At 34.2% G+C, this 18680-nt stretch overlaps 2 protein-coding genes across 3 annotated transcripts; both read left to right on the top strand.

Moving 5' to 3' along the window:
• Nucleotides 1–964: 964 nt before the first annotated feature.
• On the top strand, nucleotides 965–3929 carry LOC132800245 (putative disease resistance protein At3g14460). Its single transcript, XM_060813506.1, has 6 exons — nucleotides 965–1346; nucleotides 2672–2756; nucleotides 2823–2986; nucleotides 3059–3156; nucleotides 3276–3495; nucleotides 3613–3929. The coding sequence occupies exons 1-6, from the start codon at nucleotides 965–967 to the stop codon at nucleotides 3927–3929; spliced, it is 1266 nt and encodes a 421-aa protein (XP_060669489.1).
• Nucleotides 3930–13826: 9897 nt separating this feature from the next.
• LOC125422844 (succinate dehydrogenase assembly factor 2, mitochondrial-like) lies at nucleotides 13827–16108 on the top strand. 2 transcript variants are annotated; one of them, XM_060813582.1, is made up of 4 exons: nucleotides 13827–14570; nucleotides 14766–14861; nucleotides 14997–15123; nucleotides 15851–16108. In XM_060813582.1, exons 1-4 carry the CDS (start codon nucleotides 14554–14556, stop codon nucleotides 15917–15919), a joined length of 309 nt encoding a protein of 102 aa, XP_060669565.1. In that variant the 5' UTR covers nucleotides 13827–14553; the 3' UTR covers nucleotides 15920–16108. The 2 variants fall into 2 exon arrangements, with proteins under 2 accessions (XP_060669565.1, XP_060669564.1); XM_060813581.1 differs by having other exon boundaries at nucleotides 13834–14570; nucleotides 14766–14876; nucleotides 15851–16107.
• Nucleotides 16109–18680: the final 2572 nt, after the last annotated feature.

Below are 18680 nucleotides of genomic sequence, written 5' to 3'. Positions count from 1 at the left end.
ACAAAAAAGTTGCAGACATCACGGGTACTATTCCAGCTCATTATCATCTTGCGCACTTGAAAGATGAAGATTGCTGGAAACTGTTTGAAAAGCATGTGTTTGACAAAATTAGAGATTCTGGTATATGTCAAGTCCTGGAAAAAATTGGTAGAGGAATTGTCAAGAAATGCAATGGCTTGCCCTTAGCTGCAAAATCACTTGGAGGCCTCTTATGCTCCAAAGAAGATATCAATGAGTGGGAAAGAGTATTAAAGAGTGAGACTTGGGATTTCTCATATAAAGAGACTAAAATTCTACCAGCTTTGTTGTTAAGTTACAACTACCTTCCATCACACCTAAAGTGATGTTTTGCTTTTTGTTCAATATTCCCCAAGGACTATGCATTCCAGAAGCATGAATTGGTTTTATTGTGGATGGCAGAAAATCTTTTGCATCAATCAAAAAGAGATTAGAGAATGGAAGATATAGGTGATGAATATTTTAACGAGTTAGTGTCAACATCATTTTTCCAAAGATCAAGTAAAGTTAGAGTATCTTTCTGGAAACACTCATTTGAAGTAGAAAAATCTTTCTTTGTGATGCAGGATCTTGTCCATGATTTAGCGAGATATGTATCCGGGGAATATTGTTTTACAATAGAAGATTGGAACTCAAATGAAGAGACGAAGAGGATGCGTCATCTAGGTGTTGGATCAGTTGTTTCCTCACAGATATTTGGCACGATTACTGAATCAACTCATTTGCGCACACTTTTACCATTAGACAAATATTCATTTCGCAACTTATTCAACGAAGTAGTGAACAACGTAATTTTGACGTTGAGGTGTTTGAGAGTATTATCATTGTTTGGTTGTAAAAATTTGAGGCAGTTAAGTGAATCAATTGGTGAACTAAAGCATCTTCGCTTCCTTAATCTTTTGACTTGAGGCATCTTGATATCAGTTATTGTTTTAATTTAGTAGAGATGCCAATACAATTGAGTAAATTGAAGAGTCTCCAGGTGTTGAGATATTTTGTTGTGGGAAAAGATAATAAGACCAAGATAGGAGAGTTGAGGGAGCTTTCAGATCTCCATGGAGAACTTCACCTTAGAAATTTACAGAATGTCCCAAGTGGTAAGGATGCATTGGAAGCCAAGTTGATGGACAAAAACAATCTTGAGGCATTGTGTTTGAACTGGAATGGCAAGTCTAATGATTCAACTGATGACAAAGAAGTACTTGAAAATCTATTGCCTCACACAAATTTGAAAATGCTTTACATAAATGGATATGGGGGTACTTCATTCCCTAAGTGGTTAGGTGATGTATCATTCTGCAACACAGTCTATATAAGACTTGACAAGTGTAAGTATTGCTAGTGATGCGAATCCACCCGAGACTGCTCGACCAACAACCCGCTGGGGTGCTGACCCAATACAAATGAAGGTGGGGCCGATCACTAGGGCCCAAGCCAAGAGGTTCAAGGACAATCTTGCTGTCTTCATAGAAGGAATAAGTCATAGCCAAGAGGGGTTGGCCATATCTAAAGAACAAAGGCCTGTGTTACTCATACAAGCAATAGAAGCCAAAACGGGGTCGGGTGACGTTTTTTGTAACAATAAAGAGGCCGGGTTGTATGAATTGGAACCCCATCTTTATGGGTTCAATTCATATGGAGGATGAGTCATAGAAACCAGCCAAAGCAGCTTCAAAGCCGACCAACAAGGTGGTTTGCGCACAAAGGGAAGGAAGGGCCGGATTTGCTGTTTTTCTTCGCGGGTTTTACTGTATTTTACTGTATTAACCTTTTCTCATACTTCCAAGCAAGGGCAACGTGGGGAACTTCACAATAAGCTTATTTGGCATCCTACAAAGCATATTGAAGCTGATTTGGAGATCAATTTGGTCAAAGAATAGTCAAAGTCAAATTGGTCAAAAAAGCTAGTATTATAGTTTCCTAATTTTATTCTACTTTTTGTTTTAGGAAACTACCTTTACTTTTTAAGTTTTATTTATTTATTTTCTGGATAAATAAGTTTAGGAAAGTTTTTATTTTTATTATTTTCATTGTAAATTAATTAATTCCTAAATTCAAAATAAAGGAATTAATTAATCCAAATTAGTTTAGGAATAGGAAAGTTTCGGCCAAGGTAGGATTCTCCATTGTGTGGCCGGTTTTTCCTAGGGTTTTTAGGGTTTATGTTGTTTCTTTCAAAGCCTATTTAAAGGCTTATTTTTCATTAATAAGATAACTTTGAAACTTTGATTTGATTAAGAAAATACTTGTGAGATTAATTATCTCTTTGTTCTTTGAGAACACCTAAAACACCATTAGAGAATTGGTTGTTTTAGCTTGACTTATCAATAGGTTTTCCATCCCCTATTGTGGCGTCTACATTATACCAAGGTTTCTAACCACAGGTTGGTTAGGGGTTGAGGTCCATTCCATTAAAACTTGAACTTAATTAAGATCCGGCCTAGTATAATACGGGTTTAGGAGCAGGTCATCCTAGGTTCGTATCAGCTAGTGCTTGCCACCACTTGGACAGATACCCTCCCTCAAAACTCTATATATTGATGGACTTTGTGGAGTGATCACTGTGGGTATAGAATTTATGGGATTAATGGTTCTAATTCTGCGAGAAAGGCATTTGCATCACTGGAATTTTTAAGTTTCTATGATATGCCAGCCTGGGAAGAATGGTGTTCAATTGAAGTTGAAGATGATGAAGTTTTCCCTGAACTCCAAGAACTTGAAATAGTTGGGTGTGACAGGTTAAGGACTGTTGATTGGCCTGTAAACCTGCCATGTTTAACCATGCTTTAAATTATATGTTATAGCAGTGGCAGTGAGGTTCTGCTTTCATCACTCACAAGGACTCCAGCTATCCGTCACTTGGAGTTAGGCAGGTGTGAAAAACTAGAGGTACAGGAACTGCCACAAACCATGGAATCGATTAGTATTGGAGGATGTAGAGGTGTCGAATCATTGATGAAGGCATTAAGTGAGAGCCAAACTTGTTGTCTTCAAAATCTATATATCAATGATTGTTCTGTGCCTATATCCTTGCCTGCAGGATGCCTCCCTGCTACCCTGACACATTTGGAAATCCATTATTGTGAGAAATTAGAATTCCCAATGCACCATGACTCACTCAAAACTTCTCTTCAAAAGGTTTCCATATCAAAAAGTTATGGTGGTTCACTTATATTCTTTCCCCTGGATTTCCTTCCCAACCTCAATTTTCTCATACTTGAATATTGTGAAAATCTAGAATCTCTGATGGGCTGCAGTACCGACACGGCCTAACATGTCTATCTTTTCTACGCATCAGAGGTTGCCTCAAGTTCATATATTTCCCTAATGGTGGATTGCATGCTTCCAATCTAACTGGTCTTATAGTGAATGGTTGCAAGAGATTAAAAGAGCTGCCTGAGCAAATGGCTAACCTCCTCCCATCTCTAGAAGATTTAAGGATCATTGATTGTCCAGAGGTGGAGTCATTTCCTGAAGGTGGTCTACCCTCTAATCTGTGTCGTCTTTGGATTAAAAACTGCTCTAAACTTATTGCACACTGAGACAATTGGAATTTACAAAAACTCCAAGCCCTTACATACTTTGAAATCGTAGGAGGTGAAGGTGTGGAATCGTTTCCAGAGGAGGGGCTACTGCCTTCAACTCTCACCCATCTTATGATGGAAGGATTTACAAGTCTTAAGAGGCTGGACATAAAGGTGCTTCAACAACTCACTTCTCTCACATATCTAGAAATCGAGTCATGCCCTCAATTACTGCATCTGCCACAACAAAAACTGCCTACATCTCTTACTGTTTTAGCCATCAACAAATGTCCAATCCTGAAAGAAAGGTGTCAGAGGGATAAAGGGAAAGACTGGAACAAGATTTCTCACATCCCCGGCATCTATCTCGATCGCAAGCTCATTTGATCAGATATGTTCAACTGACTACTCTTTACATGTCTTGTAGGTTGGTACGTAACAATATTTTCAATTTGTTGTCCCATTTGTGCTTATTTCTTGAATATTCAGTTGTTTTGTGAGTGCTGCATGCATGAACCTGAGAAAATTCATCAACATCTTTCTTATTCAGAAATTTAGCCTTTTAACTGTTTTCTTTTCTTTCTTTTTTTTTTTTTTGGGGCATTATCTGCATTTATCCTAAGCTATATATTAAAAATTCCAAGGCTTATCATTCCTTTTCCCTATTACTTTGTGCAGCATCATTTTGGATTTCAATGTTAAATTTTCTTTAATATACTTTGAGGTTTGAACAATATGGTCTCCCAACTTTCTTTATAGTTTGGATGTCTCTTCACTGTCTGCTCTTTGGCTAGTCATCTTTTTAGTTAGAAGTTTAACAACATCACAGTTGATGATTATATATACCTAAAGTATGGTGACACTATTGGCTTATGTATTTACTTATTTTCTTACAAATATGGCTGATATTTTTGAGGTCTGGATATATTAAGCGTGCTCTAACCAATATTTTGCTGATTGAATTGTTAATGCTAAGACATATTTGTAGGTTCAAACTCCTTGTACATTCATTCAATTCTTGGTGCTGTATCTTTATAGATGTCTGCTATTTCATTTATGTAGTCCTGCATCTTTTCTGTTAACCGTTTAATTATTTTATGAAAAACATTTTGAAAAAAATTTACAAAAAAAAAAAGAAAAGAAAAAGGAGGGAGCTATATACATTATCCCCTTTTTCTAGTTAGAATTTAAGATACCTTTCCTTTGTTTATGAATGGAATTGAACTGACTAATAAGTTTATGGAATTATTGATATCATTAAATAGTTTAGCAAAGTTAATCAACCGCGCTAAAGCTTAGCTTAGTATACAGCTCTATATATTGCATAGGATGTAGAGCATCTAGCATTTGATATGATGGTTTGGCAGGCCATCAAGTTTATTCCTTTTTGAGGTCTTGTTATATTAAATAAATTTATCATTGCAGGAATATGGAATGCTACAGAAGACATGGATGAGAATTCACAACAAAGCTTTTGTCTTCCAGCATGCTCTTCCTCATTTATTTTGGGTTCATGTGTTCACAAATCCTGCAAGGATGGCAACAAATGCAAATAAAATTTTCAAATTCTGATTTATTTGGGAAATTTAGATAAAGTAGTTCTAATTTTGGTGTTGTATTAAGAATTATTAGTTTTACATTTACATTTACATTTATCATGGATATTGATGATGATTTAAAGACTTCAGTTCATTCTTATCTTGGTAGCCATGGTTATAATACTTTAAAAATTAATTTTTATAACAGAGAACATTGAAAATCAGAATATCAGAGGATATCGTATGGAAAGATAGAAAGAAGAATTAAGGACATTCAAATCTATGTCTATTCAAAGATATGCTTCTCAAAGAAACAAAATAAAATAGTAAATCTTTATTTGGTTATTATTTTTTTTAATCGCTAATGTAATGGCCAAACAATTAGTTTCATATGATAGAAAGATAAAAGAAGAGAGTGTTGGTCAGTCATCATTGTATATCATCTCGGTTTCTTTTTATGATAGAATGTAAGAGAAAAAATAAAGAAAAAACACAGATTAAAAGCTTTTATTTTTGCATTAATAAAATTAGTTCAAGTTAAAGGAAAAAAATTTTAGCCGTGTGAGGTCCACTACAATGACCGACCAATCAACCAATGAAATCCAAAGTCCTCCCACTATTAGTTGTTTAAAACTAAGCGAGAAATTTAATTAAAGAGAAAGAAATTAATCCAGAGACTTGAAATTAACAAATTTATTTTAGTTTTCTGTTTTCAATCTCTCCCTGCTCTGCAAATTCATTGAGATAAACCTTAAACTTATCTAACCAAAAATAAATAAATAAATTAAAGGTAACTACATTTTTGTCCCTCTGAATCATACTATTTTTTTGTACTCTTCTCTCTATGATACCCAAAATTTCATACTGCTCCTGAACCATTATTTTCTCAAAGTTAAGCCAAAACATGCATTTTGATAGATAAATTAGATAAATAAGCATAAACAACTTACGTAACTTTGTTTAGAAATTATCCTATTAAATTTTTATTTTACTTTTGACAGTATATATGATTAATTTTGCCAAATTCATTAGAAGAATTGCATGATTCTAAATTTGAAAATAATAGTCCAGAGGGAAGGGAAGAAAGACAAAAGAAGAGTATACTTTCAGATAAACATAGTGAAACGGAGAAAAGAAAGAAGAAAGAGTAAATTAGTGATGTTGAGTTATCATTACCTACCCTCACACTTAAAACGATGTTTTGCTTTTTGTTCATTATTCCCCAAGGGCTACAAATTTGCAAAAGGCAAAGTGATCTTATTCTGGATGGCAGAAAATCTGTTGCAGTAATCAAAGATAAATAAGAGAATGGAAGATGTAGGTGATGAATATTTTAATGAGTTAGTGTCAACCTCATTTTTCCAAAGATCCAGTGGACAAGAATTATTTGGCATGCATGATCTGTTTCATGATTTAGCCAAATATGTATCCAGAGGACATTGTATTATATTACAAGATAACAGCTCAAAAGATGCCATTGCAAAATGTGCATCATTCTTTTGTTAAATATTTGGATTCGCCAATGTGATATGATTCTATTACTGCTGAAGCAACCTATTTGCGTACCATTTTCCCACTATTCCCGATTTCATATAGAGACTTTCTCTGATGAAGTGGTGAATCGTGTAATATTATAACTTAAGGTATTTAAGAGTATTATCATTTCATGGTTGTTTAACTGTGAAGGAATCGTCTGAATCAATTGGTGAACTAAAGCATCTTCGCTTCCTCAGGTTCAGCCACGCCAGAATTGAAAGACCAAAAATCTGTAATTTGTATAATTTACAAGTATTCAATTTAGTTGGGTGTTCCTATCTTTTTGAATTGCCTGAAAATATGCATCATGTTAGTAAGTTACGATATATTGACGTTAATGTGTGTCATAGATTGGTAGAGATGCCAAGGCAAATGAGTAAATTGAAAAGTCTCCAAACGTTGACTGATTTTATTGTTGGAAAAGATAATGTGACCAACATAGGAGAGTTGAGGGAGATTTCAGATCTTCATGGGTAACTTTGTCTAATGTTGCAAATGCAAGTGATGCATCAAATGCCAAGTTCGTGGACAAGAAGTATCTTGAAGCACTACATTTGGACTGAAAAGGCAATGATAATAATAAAAAACATGATAGAGATGTTGTTAGTGTAATGTCACTTTTGTTGCTGTCATAAGTTGCTTAGTGATGATTAGTTACTGTATTTTCAGCTTTTTGGTGAAACCATTGTATTAGATAGCCAAAGTATGACTTGTCTTTTGATGGTATGATTACTGCAATAGTAGGTGAAAAGTAGGTGATTTACTGTTGTAAACTCGTGTTTATATATTTTTGTCTAGATATGAATGAGGAAAGTTTTCACACAAAATTCTATGGTGAGGACGGTTCGCATGAGGACCGCAGTATTAGTGACAGTTTTTTATAGTATTAACGACGGTTTCTTAGAAAATCGTCACCAATATTATGAAAAACTATCACCAATACTGTGGTCCGCATGAGGACTGTCCGCACCAATTTACGCTCCTTATTTTCCTTCCTTTCCTTTTGCTGTTTTTTTTTTTTCTAAAAATCCTACAAATGGTATCAGAGCTCTAATGATCTTAGTGGGGCTGTGAGTGAAATAGCAAAAAAAATACAGAAACCTTCCTTCTACATTTTCTTCCTTTTTTTTAAATGGCTTCAACTTATTTTTCTGCTCCATCACCTCCTATATTTTCTGGAGAAAAAGTATGCCATGTGGTCTATAAAAATGAAAGCTTACCTTCAAGCTTTTGACTCATGGGAAGTTGTAGAGACCGATAGAAATCCTCCCCCTCTGACAGCAAATCCCACTATCGCTCAAATAAAGTAACACAGTGAGGAGTTTGTAAAAAAGTTTAAGGCTTTATATGCTTTACATGCTGGTGTTTCAGAAGTGATGTTCACTAGAATTATAGCTTGTACTACAGCTAAAGAGGTCTAGGACAAGCTGAAAGAAGAGTTTCAGGGAAGTGCAAGAACAAGACAAATGCAGGTATTGAACTTAAGGAGAGAGTTTGAAACTTTAAGAATGAAGGATTCTGAGTTGGTAAAAGACTTCATTGATAGACTAATAAAGATAGCAAACCAGATTAGAATTCTCGAAGAGGAGCTAGGAGATAAAAGAGTAGTGGAAAAAGTGCTGGTAAGCTTACTGGAGAAGTTTGAAGCAAAGATCTCATCCTTGGAGGAGTCAAGAGATTTGAGTCAAATTTCTTTGTCAAAGCTTGTTAATGCTTTACAAGCAACTGAACAAAGAAGATCTATAAGATAAGAAAAAAACTTAGAAAGTGCTTTTCTAGCACTACAAAAAGGTAAGGTTCCAGCAAAAAATAATCAAAGGAAGCAATAAGGTGGAGGAAGTAATGTCAAAGGAAAACATGGTGCTGGTACAAGCATAAAGGGAGAAGTTTATGAAGTACTCTCATTGCAAAAAAGACAACCATCCTGAAAAATATTGCTGGTTTAGGCCTAATGTTCAATGTAGAGCTTGCAAACAATTTGGAGAAATTGAAATAGTTTGCAAAAAACAAGGAGGACAAGTGCAACAAGCACACCAAGTACAAGTTGTTGATGAAGCACGGCAAAGTGAGGAAATGTTGTTTGTTGTTACGTGTTATGCAGAAAACAGCAGCAAAGAAGCTTGGTTGCTGGATAGTGGCTGCACTCAATATATGACTCATGATGCTGATCTCTTCAAGACCTTGGATAGAAGCTTTGTTTCCAAAGTCCAAATAAGAAATTGAGATTTTATTCAAGTTCAAGGCAAAGGAGATGTGGCTGTGGAAACTTCAACAGGTACTAAACTCATTTTAAATGTATTATATGTACCTAAAATTAATCAAAGCTTGTTAAGTGTTGGACAAATGCTTGAAAATGGATATTCCTTGAATTTTCAAAATAAGTCTTGCACAATATGTGATCAACATGGAAGTGAAATTCTAAATGTTGGAATGAAAGAAAAAAGCTTTGTAGTAGAATGGAATTGGGAAAAGAGTGAAGTTCTAACCTTAAAAGAGAATTTTATTCAAAAACATGGAGAAATTCAGGAGGAGGCTGATTCAGATGATAAAGATGTTGTGGGCATTCGAGATACAAGACCTCTGTCCGATGTCCGAGATACAAGAACCATGTCTGATGTCCGAGATACAAGACCCCTATCCGATGTCCGAGATACAAGACCCCGGTCTAATGTCCGAGATACAAGACCTATATCCGATGTCCTAGGTACAAGACCTTTAACTGATGTTTATGAGAGATGCAACCTAGCATTGTGTGATCCAATTACTTTCTATGACTCAAATCAGTTCGAGACATGGAAAGAGGCTATGAAAACTAAAATTAGTATGATAAACAAAAACAACACTTGGGAATCGGTGAACAAATCTCAAGGAAAAAAGGCAATTGGAGTGAAATGGGTCTTTAGGACAAGCTCAATGTAGATAATACAATAAACAAGCATAAAGTAAGATTGGCAGTTAAGGGTTATGTGCAACAACCATGTATTGATTATGGAGATACGTTTGCACCAGTTGCAAGATATGAGACAATTAGATTTCTAGTAGCTCTTGCTGCTAAAAAAGGTTGGAAAGTTTACCATTTAGATGTGAAATCTGCATTTCTAAATGGTTACTTGCAAGAAGAAGTGTATGTTGAACAACCTGAAGGCTTTGTTCTTCAAGGAGAGGAAAACAAAGTTTATAAGTTGAAAGAAATGGTGAAGTGAAGCTGGTTCATTATAGGTTTGAGGTCCAGCTTGCTGATATTTTGACAAAAGCATTGCCAAGAAACAGGTTTGAAACATTGAGAAATGATCTTAGTGTTTCCAGTAAAAGTATTAAGGAGGAGTGTTAGTGTAATGTCACTTTGTTGCTGTTATAAGTTGCTTTGTGATGATTAGTTACTATATTTTCAGCTTTTTGGTGAAACACTGTTGTATTAAGTAGCCAAAGTATGGCTTGTCTTTTGATGACATGATTACTGTAATAGTAGGTGAAAAGTAGGTGATTTACTGTTGTAAACTCGTGTTTATATATTTTTGTCCAGAAATGAATGAGAAAAGTTTTCACATCAATTTACGCTCCTTGTTTTCTTTCCTTTCTTTTTGCTGTGTTTTTTGTCTAAAAATCCCACGGATGTACTCAACAATCTATTACCTCATACAAACTTGAAAAGGCTTACTGTCAATGGATATGGAGGTACATCTTTCCCAGATTGGTTTGGGGATCATACATTCTCCAATATATTGTTTCTAAGACTTGAGAATTGCAAGTATTGCAATAGTTTGCCACCACTTGGACAGCTACCATCCCTCGAAACTCCTTAAATTCATGGACTCTATAGGGTGGTGAATGTGGGTGCTAAGTGTTACGGGTTCAATGCTTCTAATAATTCTATGAGAAAACCGTTTGCATCATTGAGAATCTTAAGTTTCAGTAATATGTCCGCATGGAAAAAATGGTCTTCCATTGAAGTTGAAGAAGGTGGCAAAGTTTTTCATAAGCTGCAAGAAGTCCAAATAATTAACTGTGATTGGCTAACAACAGTTGATTGGCCTAGAAAACTGCCATGTTTAACAAAGCTTATAATTAAAGGAAGTAGTGTGGGTTTTGTTTCGTCGCTTCCAAGGACTCCAGCCTTCCTGATGTTGAAGTTAGGCAAGTATGAAAAGCTGAAGCTAGAAGAGTTATCACAAACAGTGCAATCAATTAAAGTTGGAGGATGTGATGGTGTAGAATCATTAATGGACGTATTAAAGAAAAGACAAAGTGGTAGTCATCCTAATTTTCTACGTCTACATATCCACAATCGCTCATCCCCAACTACATTGCCAACAGGATGTCTGCCTACTACCCTGACATAGCTAAAATCAGTAACTGTGAGAAACTAGAATTTCCAAGGCACCAAGAAAACTCACCCAAAACCTTGCCCCTGCAAAGTGTTTTCATAAGAAGAAGTTGTGGTGGTTCGCTTGTATCCTTTCCTCTGGATTTCTTTCCCAACCTTGACAGTCTCCGTGTTCATGAGTGTGAAAAACTAGAATCTCTCTCAGTCTATTCAGGCCAATATCACAGCCTAAAATCTATATTTTACTTTTGCATCGTGGAATGCACCAATGACAGATGGCATGCCCCCAATCTCAGTATTCTTGTACTTCACGTTTGCAAGAAACTAAAGAAGCTTCCTGAACAAATGTCTAACCTCCTTCCATCTCTGAAATGCTTGCCGATCGCTGATTTTTGTATTGGTATGTAAGCATATACAACAATTGTAAAAGCATTGTATATGATATTTGTATATACATATATATATATATATTTTTTTTTTCTTTTACTTACGTATTTTACTTTTTTTTTTTTTTTTTTTGGTTGAGAATAAAAATTGAAAAGATCTAAAGCACTTTCAAACTTTTCAATGAGAGAATACTATATTTTGGAGCTTTTTTACGTTTCATAACCAAGAGAGGAATGCATGTCACATCTCTTATCCTATGGTATGAGGAATAAAATTTTTAATTTTTCAAATCGGATTTGAGAATCCAATTCAATAATTAAATAATAGAAAATAATGTTTAACATAACAAGGATTGGACCAAGAGAAGCATGACTTTTTAAGAATTGTTTTTTATATATATAATGAGTGCAAAAGAAGCCAGTATTGGTCACGCTTTGGTTAATTAAAAAATTTACTCTCACAAAAACGAAGAAAAATAATAACATATATGTTTTGAAAAATGCCAAAAACTTGAAGGTATTTGTATTTATTAATGTCTAGATCTTTGGGTTACCAAATTGAGAGAATTACAAAAACCATGAGGCTGAATCTCATCAACTGGCCATATTGGAAAAAAAAAACAAAATTTGAAAATTGAGTTGGACTAAGAAAATTAGTCATGTTTTGACTTTTTCCTCCAAGCCCATCATTTAATTTTTTTTTTTTTTGGGGGGAATTTCATCCAATACCCCCATTTCAAGAGCGATAATGAAATATGCCCACCCCATTTCAATCTTTTTTATTTTATCCTTTTATTTTTAATATTTCCAAATTATCCTTTTGAAATTAAAAAAAAAATGGAGATGAAAAACTATTCTATTTTTCCCCTAATATGGAGCACGAACAAGAAGAGGAAGAGAAAGTGAGAGAGAATGGCGACGTAGCTTGGGACAACCAGAAAGTTGTTCAATAGGAGGAGTGAGTGGAGGGAAGCATCCAAGGCTCATCAATCAGCTCCACCACATCCTTCCCGGGCTTGGCCTTGGAGTTGCTGCCTTTGGATACCTCCTCGCATCAACCAAATGGTTTTGTTCTTTCTCTTCAGTCTCAATATGCCATTTCGATCTACCCAAATCCACCTCTCTGGGTTTCAAACCCTTTATTTATTTATTTTTAATAAATAATTCATCATGAATATGTTATTTGTGTTAGATGATTATTTTTTGTTAATGTGTTTGGTTATTGTAATTTTCATTTGAATGGATTTTTATTTATTTATTTATTTATTTTTGGGGATTGTGGTTGCACTTATTCGTGATCTTATTTGGATGACTTGATTTCTGGGTATTTTGGGATTTTAAACCATTTTTTTCCGGACGAAGATAGCTTGTGAATGCGATGGATTCCTATAATACTATGATAAATTGGTGAATACAAATATAAATTATGGGATTGACTTTGAATCGTTTGAGCATTTTATTTGTGTGGGTATGATGTCATGTCATTAATAAGAAGGAAAAAAACAAAATAAACAAGATGGATATTTATGAGCTTCCCCATTTCTTCCACCCCCCCCCCCCCAACCTTATTTATAACCTAACAATAATAAAGAAAGTTGAGCAATTTTGACATAGATTTCTTGTTGAATCCTTGTTTAGGTTGGAAATTTTGCTTTTGTTTTTCATAATGATCAAGGAGGATAAGGACCTTATGGTTCTTTGAGAACTAAATTTAGATCTCAAGGAAAAATAAAACTTTAAGTATGCTAATTTTAAAACTGCTAGGTGGGGCATTAACTTAGTTCCTTATGGATAAGCTCCAAATGAATGTATTAGCCTGTAAAGAGATTTAAATATGGTGTTTTTTTTTATATTTAAGAATCGTATCTTCTACTTCTAGGTTTAAATAGAACACTATTCCATGTTTTGCTTATAGTGCATGAAGGTGCTGACCAAAATAAGGACAAAAGTAATGCATGGAAACAGATGGTGCAACAAAAATAGTATAGTAAATGTATTATTTAATCTTTTATTTTACATTGCTATGCTGCCTCTATTTTCAACCCATTTGTTTTGAAGCAATAAAACTTGTTGTTAAGCCGGTTAGCCAAAATTAGCATCCTATGTGGGTAGGTTGATTTATGAACTTTAAATCTGAGTTTCCTGAATTATTTCTTCTAATAATTAGTTTGGTTTAGGCTAAAACCAAAACCTGGTAGGTTTGGAGACTTATCTAACTCCTTGCTCCTTTCTCCTTCTCTTTTTCTTCTTCTTCTTCTTCTCACCACTCTTCCCATTCCTCTGCTTCTCACTAAGTCTTCCCATATATCCATCTGACACAATTATCTTGAAAGAGATTGCCCATGTGTATGGTTGATAGAGAAGAATATAGGTTTTATGGTTTAAAGGGGCTCTTGTGTTCTCGCAAATTCATAATTATATTTCTACCAGGATGGGAAAGTACCTTGCTATGCTCATCCACATTTATGTTTGTGTTGGGAGTTTGTATTTTTTTCCTTTTATTTTTGGGTGTTAGCCTTTGTTATCTCCTTATGTCATAAGCATAAAAACCTTAAAGGCTAATTTTTTTCGTCTACTAAATCTCAATGCAGTTCTACACATTTCTTGATACAAGTCTAGTGGCTTTGTCATTACTTCCACATTTTATAGCATTTTTTAGTGATGGAGAAATATCTGGAACTCCTGGGACCCTTGCCACTAGATTTCTTGCCCTTGGTAATATCCGATTTAGCTATTTTTCCAACTTAACTGGTTGCATCATTGGTAGTGCAAATACCACAACTATCTATTTAATATTTCTTGCTTACCTTAATGTGTGTATTTTTTGAACTAAGAGTTTTTCTCATGCTTGCTTAAGTCACCTCAAAGCCAGTTCCACCATGTAGCTAAATCGTAATACTAAACTTACAGTACTAAGAGAAATAACCTAAATCTCTCCCCAAGTCACCAATACAAGTGGGCCTGCATTACCTAATAAAAAGTTAACCAATATTCATATATTTTGACGTATGTCATACCTCTTGGTTTATGAACATGGACAACGGTTTCAAGACTGAAGGGGCTTTCACATTTTCTCTCTCCCTCCCTCTCTCTCTCACATTCCGAAAAAATAAAATGGCAAGTTTGAGAAGGACGTTGATGATTGTCGATTGACTTCTAAAATTGATGGCCGCGATCCACCGTAGCTCCATTGCAGCAACAACAGTTGAGCTTCCTCTTTTGTTCCCATGGAGACTCTGCTTTGGTGGGTATTCATGCCGTTTCTTCCCTTTTTTTTCCTTTTTTTCTTGTGCATAGATAAAAATAAATAAATAAAATAAATAAAAAAAAGAAGTATAGTATAGAAATTGAAAATAAAAGTGAAGTTCTAAATTTCTTAGGTGGGTTTGCAATTTGTGGGTTTTTTTTCTTTCTTTTTTCTAATTGTTTTTGGTTCCAGGCCATTATTGGGTTGTGTAAATGCTGGGTTTTATCGTTTCTATTCAAACAATTTCAACTCGCTTGCTATCGATCTCTCAGACGAAGAGAGCAAGAGGTGCCTATTCATCAAGTATTTTCTTTTTTATTTGCTCTGTTTTTTTATTTAATTTTTGGAAATTGGGTTTTGAGTTTTTGGGTTTTGTTGATGATGATCATGTTTTGATTTCTTTTTGGATGGGGATGGGGTTAGACTACTATACAGGAGCAGACAACGTGGGTTTCTGGAATTGGATTTGGTTCTAAGAAAATGGGTGGAGGAGCATATCCATTCTATGGATGAAAATGGAATCAAAGCTCTTTGCCATGTCCTTGACCTGGTAACTATGCTACTCTTTTGCTTGCCTTCTATATTATAAATATGTGTATATGTTAGAGGTAAGATTTATATGAGGTATATGATGACATTGAGATGCATATTCCATCTTCACATCATGTAAGACTTATAATGTTGAATTAATTATAAATGCATATTAATTTAACTGTCTCAGTTTTCATGGCTAATGTGTATATAATATAAGTGCATTACGCTTTGGAAGCTTGTGCATATCAATGTTTCAAAGACCCAAAAAAAAAAAATCCTGTATAAAAGAAATACTAGTCTTATTTTGTTTTTCTTTTTGACAAAAAATGATAAATTCTAATGTTATATTTGTTTGCATATATCCATTGTTGTATGACTGGTTCTCTTAATTTCAAATGAGAGTTATTAGTGGTGTATATTAATCTCTCAGTTTGCATCAGGTGAAATACTTCTGTATTGAATTTGGAAAAAAATAATTGACACAAATTTTCTTTTTTCTTATGTATAGAGAAACTAGTGTAAACATGAAGTTCAAATTGAGCATCTTAATTATAGAATGTTGCACTCAACATGTTCTATGGTGCAATGCATAATTAAAAAATAATTGTAAATTTTGATGATTTGTGCAAGAAAAATTTAAACGCAATTTTGATGATAATTAAAAAGATCCTTACCTTAAAAGCAGATATGGTCCAATATTCCTTTGCTCCCTGTATTGTTTATATTCTTTATTTCTAATCTAGCAAAAACTAGTCGAGCTCCTTTTGATCTCCCAAAAGCGGAAGCTGAATCACCTGCAGGCTATAGTGTGAATGCAATTTTTCCTATGTCTTTCATATGCTTACAAGAGGAGAGGTGAGAGATGCGTTTTCATAGAGGAAAGGACAGCAGAGGTGGAGCAGGGATTTTTTTTTTTTTCAATGGAATGGTAGGAATGTAATTAGTAGCCCAATTGTTGGATGTGTGATTTGGTAAAAAAGTCAATAGTATTGTGGTATTGTTTTGTTGAAAAATCATTTGTGGTATTATTTTGGTGAAATAGTATTGTGTGTTAGGTATTTTATATGTTATTTACAGTTATACAGATGGTATTCAATAATCATGATAATACGATATTAATGTATTTATGGAATTATGGTGGGAAAGTAATTCTTGTTGCAAATACACATTATCAAAATAGGTGTATTGAATTGTAATCATTCAAAATGAAAAACAAAAGAACTGACAACTACCGAAGACACAAAATCGATAATACCGATAGTCTATTGGTAGTCAAGTAAATTAGGGTTTTTTGCTTTATTTGCACACTTTTTGTGTTATCTAATCATAATAATTATATATAAACTTTACATAAAGTAGGTGTATTTTGTATGTTTTTTACTGTTACAGAGATGTTAAATGTAACTTTATTAATGATTTTCAACAAAAGAATTCACAAAAAATGAGAAAAAGTGAAAAAATTTCAAATAAAGTTGATTACCGATGCCAACAGTTTCATTGGTAATTATCGAAACCGCGTTAGTAATTACAATTTGTCGTTTTTTTTTTAAAATTTAACAACTTCGATAATGTGTGTTTCCACAAAGAAAATGCAAAGTCTAACTTTCTTAATGCGCCTCAACAATACAATCCATAAAAAGTTTGGAAAATGTTAGAAAATTTCAATTAAAGTTGATTACCGATGGGTCATCGGTAATTACCGAGGAAACTGTTAGTAATCCATATTAGAAATCCATATGCTTGCTGGAAAAATTACCGATGGTTCTGTCTGTAATTATCGAATCCCCATCGGTAATTTCAATTTAACCATTTTTTCAAAGCAAATCACCACAATTCAATCCAACAACTTCAATAATATATGTTTCCCCCAAGAACATACTAAGTATAACTTTATTAATGATCCTCAATAAAAGAATCAACGGTAATGTTATGTGATTACCACATGGGTTTCTGTAATTACCAATGAAACCTACGGTAATTTTTTCAGCAAGGACAAATTGATTACCTTAGGTTGCATCAGTAATTACCAAATGCCCGACAATAATAAATTTTTTTTTACCAATTTGAGAACTTTTTCCAAACTTTTTGGGTCTTTTCTCCTTAGGATCATTGAAGAAAGTATATTTTGCGTGTTGTTGCATTTAAGACACATTAGGGGACTTGTGGGAGCCAAAAAATTGGTAAAATGTGATAACCATAGGGGTTTCGGTAATTACCAATGAAACCTATGATAATTTTTCCAGCAACTACAAATTGATTACCGTAGGTTTCATTGGTAATTACCGAAGGCCTTATGGTAATCACATTTTTGTGCATTGCATGTTGTTGCATTTAACACACATTAGGGGACTTGTGGGGGCCAAAAAATTGGTAAAATGTGATAACCATAGGGGTTTCGATAATTACCGATGTAACCTACAGTAATTTTTCCAACAATTACAAATTGATTACCGTAGGTTTCATCGGTAATTACAGAAGGCCCGATGGTAATCAAATTTTTTTTGCCAATTTGATAACTTTTTTTGAACTTTTAGGGTTTTTTCTGTTTAGGGTCATTAATGAATGTATATTTTACACGTTGTTGCCGGAAACACACATTAGCGGACTCTTTGGAGTAAAAAAATATGTGAATTGATGTTACCGAAAGTGTATCGGTAATTACCGATAGACCCGTCGGCATCGGAAATTACCGATGCACCATCGGTAATCATCTTTATTTGAATTTTTATCACTACCGAGGGTCTTATTTTCTCTTATTTTGTCAACAATTATCATTAGTAAAGCTAGATTCAGCATATTAAGATAACATTAATATAGGGTGCTATAATATTAAACATACGATCTACATTGAAAATTTATTAACGTACAACTCAACAGCATATTTTTTCCTAAACCAACTAATGTCTTCCAGGTCAAATAAAAGGTTCTCCCGGTCGATAATCAACTTTGGATGAAATTTTTTAACATTTTCCAAACTTTTTGTGAATTCTTTTGTTGAGGATTATTAATAAAGTTAGATTTTCTATGTTATTGGTCGAAACACACATTATCAAAGCATTACATCAATTGCTAATATTACAAAATAACCACTAAACTAAAAGGCGATGAAAAAGTTTAAAATTGAGAATCAAACATATGACTTCCCAAGAAAGAATTTCTTAAGCTTGTCATGTAAGAAAGATGATGCAAAACCTGCTCTACCCTTTCAATCACTTTGGCATGAGAGTAGAAAACAGATGACTCATGACACAGTCATTTTATGGTCATTCATAAACAGCATTACATCAATTGTTGATATTACAAAATAACCAGTAAGAACTCAGCATCTTTACTCCTCAGGATATGCACGATCTACATTTGAAATTGAACCAACAACCACATCAATGGGTGGCGAAATTGCATGTAGGCCACGAGCCATCATTATCTTGGCTGTTCCTCGACTTCCAGAGATACCAATCCTTCTAATTTCAGGATCAATAGCCCCGAGCAATAGAGCAGTTTTAATCGCATCCTACAAGACACTGTGTATACACAAATTCACATTGATGGAGAATTAACTAATTAATCATCAGT

The sequence above is a fragment of the Ziziphus jujuba genome, chromosome 12 (assembly GCF_031755915.1).
Source record: "Ziziphus jujuba cultivar Dongzao chromosome 12, ASM3175591v1".
Lineage (NCBI taxonomy): Eukaryota > Viridiplantae > Streptophyta > Magnoliopsida > Rosales > Rhamnaceae > Ziziphus > Ziziphus jujuba.
The sequence above is the reverse complement of the archived record's forward strand: the minus strand, read 5'-3'. Positions and strand labels throughout refer to the sequence as shown.

What these genes read in the sequence shown, in the direction of transcription:
- LOC132800245 (XM_060813506.1), top strand. Translation starts at nt 965, where the DNA reads ATGCCAATACAATTGAGTAAATTGAAGAGTCTCCAGGTGTTGAGATAT. An exon ending in GAAATAGTTGGGTGTGACAG is followed by an intron (nt 2,757 to 2,822) that starts GTTAAGGACTGT and finishes TATATGTTATAG; the next exon opens with CAGTGGCAGTGAGGTTCTGC. An exon ending in GGTGGAGTCATTTCCTGAAG is followed by an intron (nt 3,496 to 3,612) that starts GTGGTCTACCCT and finishes TTGAAATCGTAG; the next exon opens with GAGGTGAAGGTGTGGAATCG.
- LOC125422844 (XM_060813581.1), top strand. An exon ending in AAGAGGTGCCTATTCATCAA is followed by an intron (nt 14,877 to 14,996) that starts GTATTTTCTTTT and finishes GGATGGGGTTAG; the next exon opens with ACTACTATACAGGAGCAGAC. An exon ending in TTTGCCATGTCCTTGACCTG is followed by an intron (nt 15,124 to 15,850) that starts GTAACTATGCTA and finishes TTTCTAATCTAG; the next exon opens with CAAAAACTAGTCGAGCTCCT.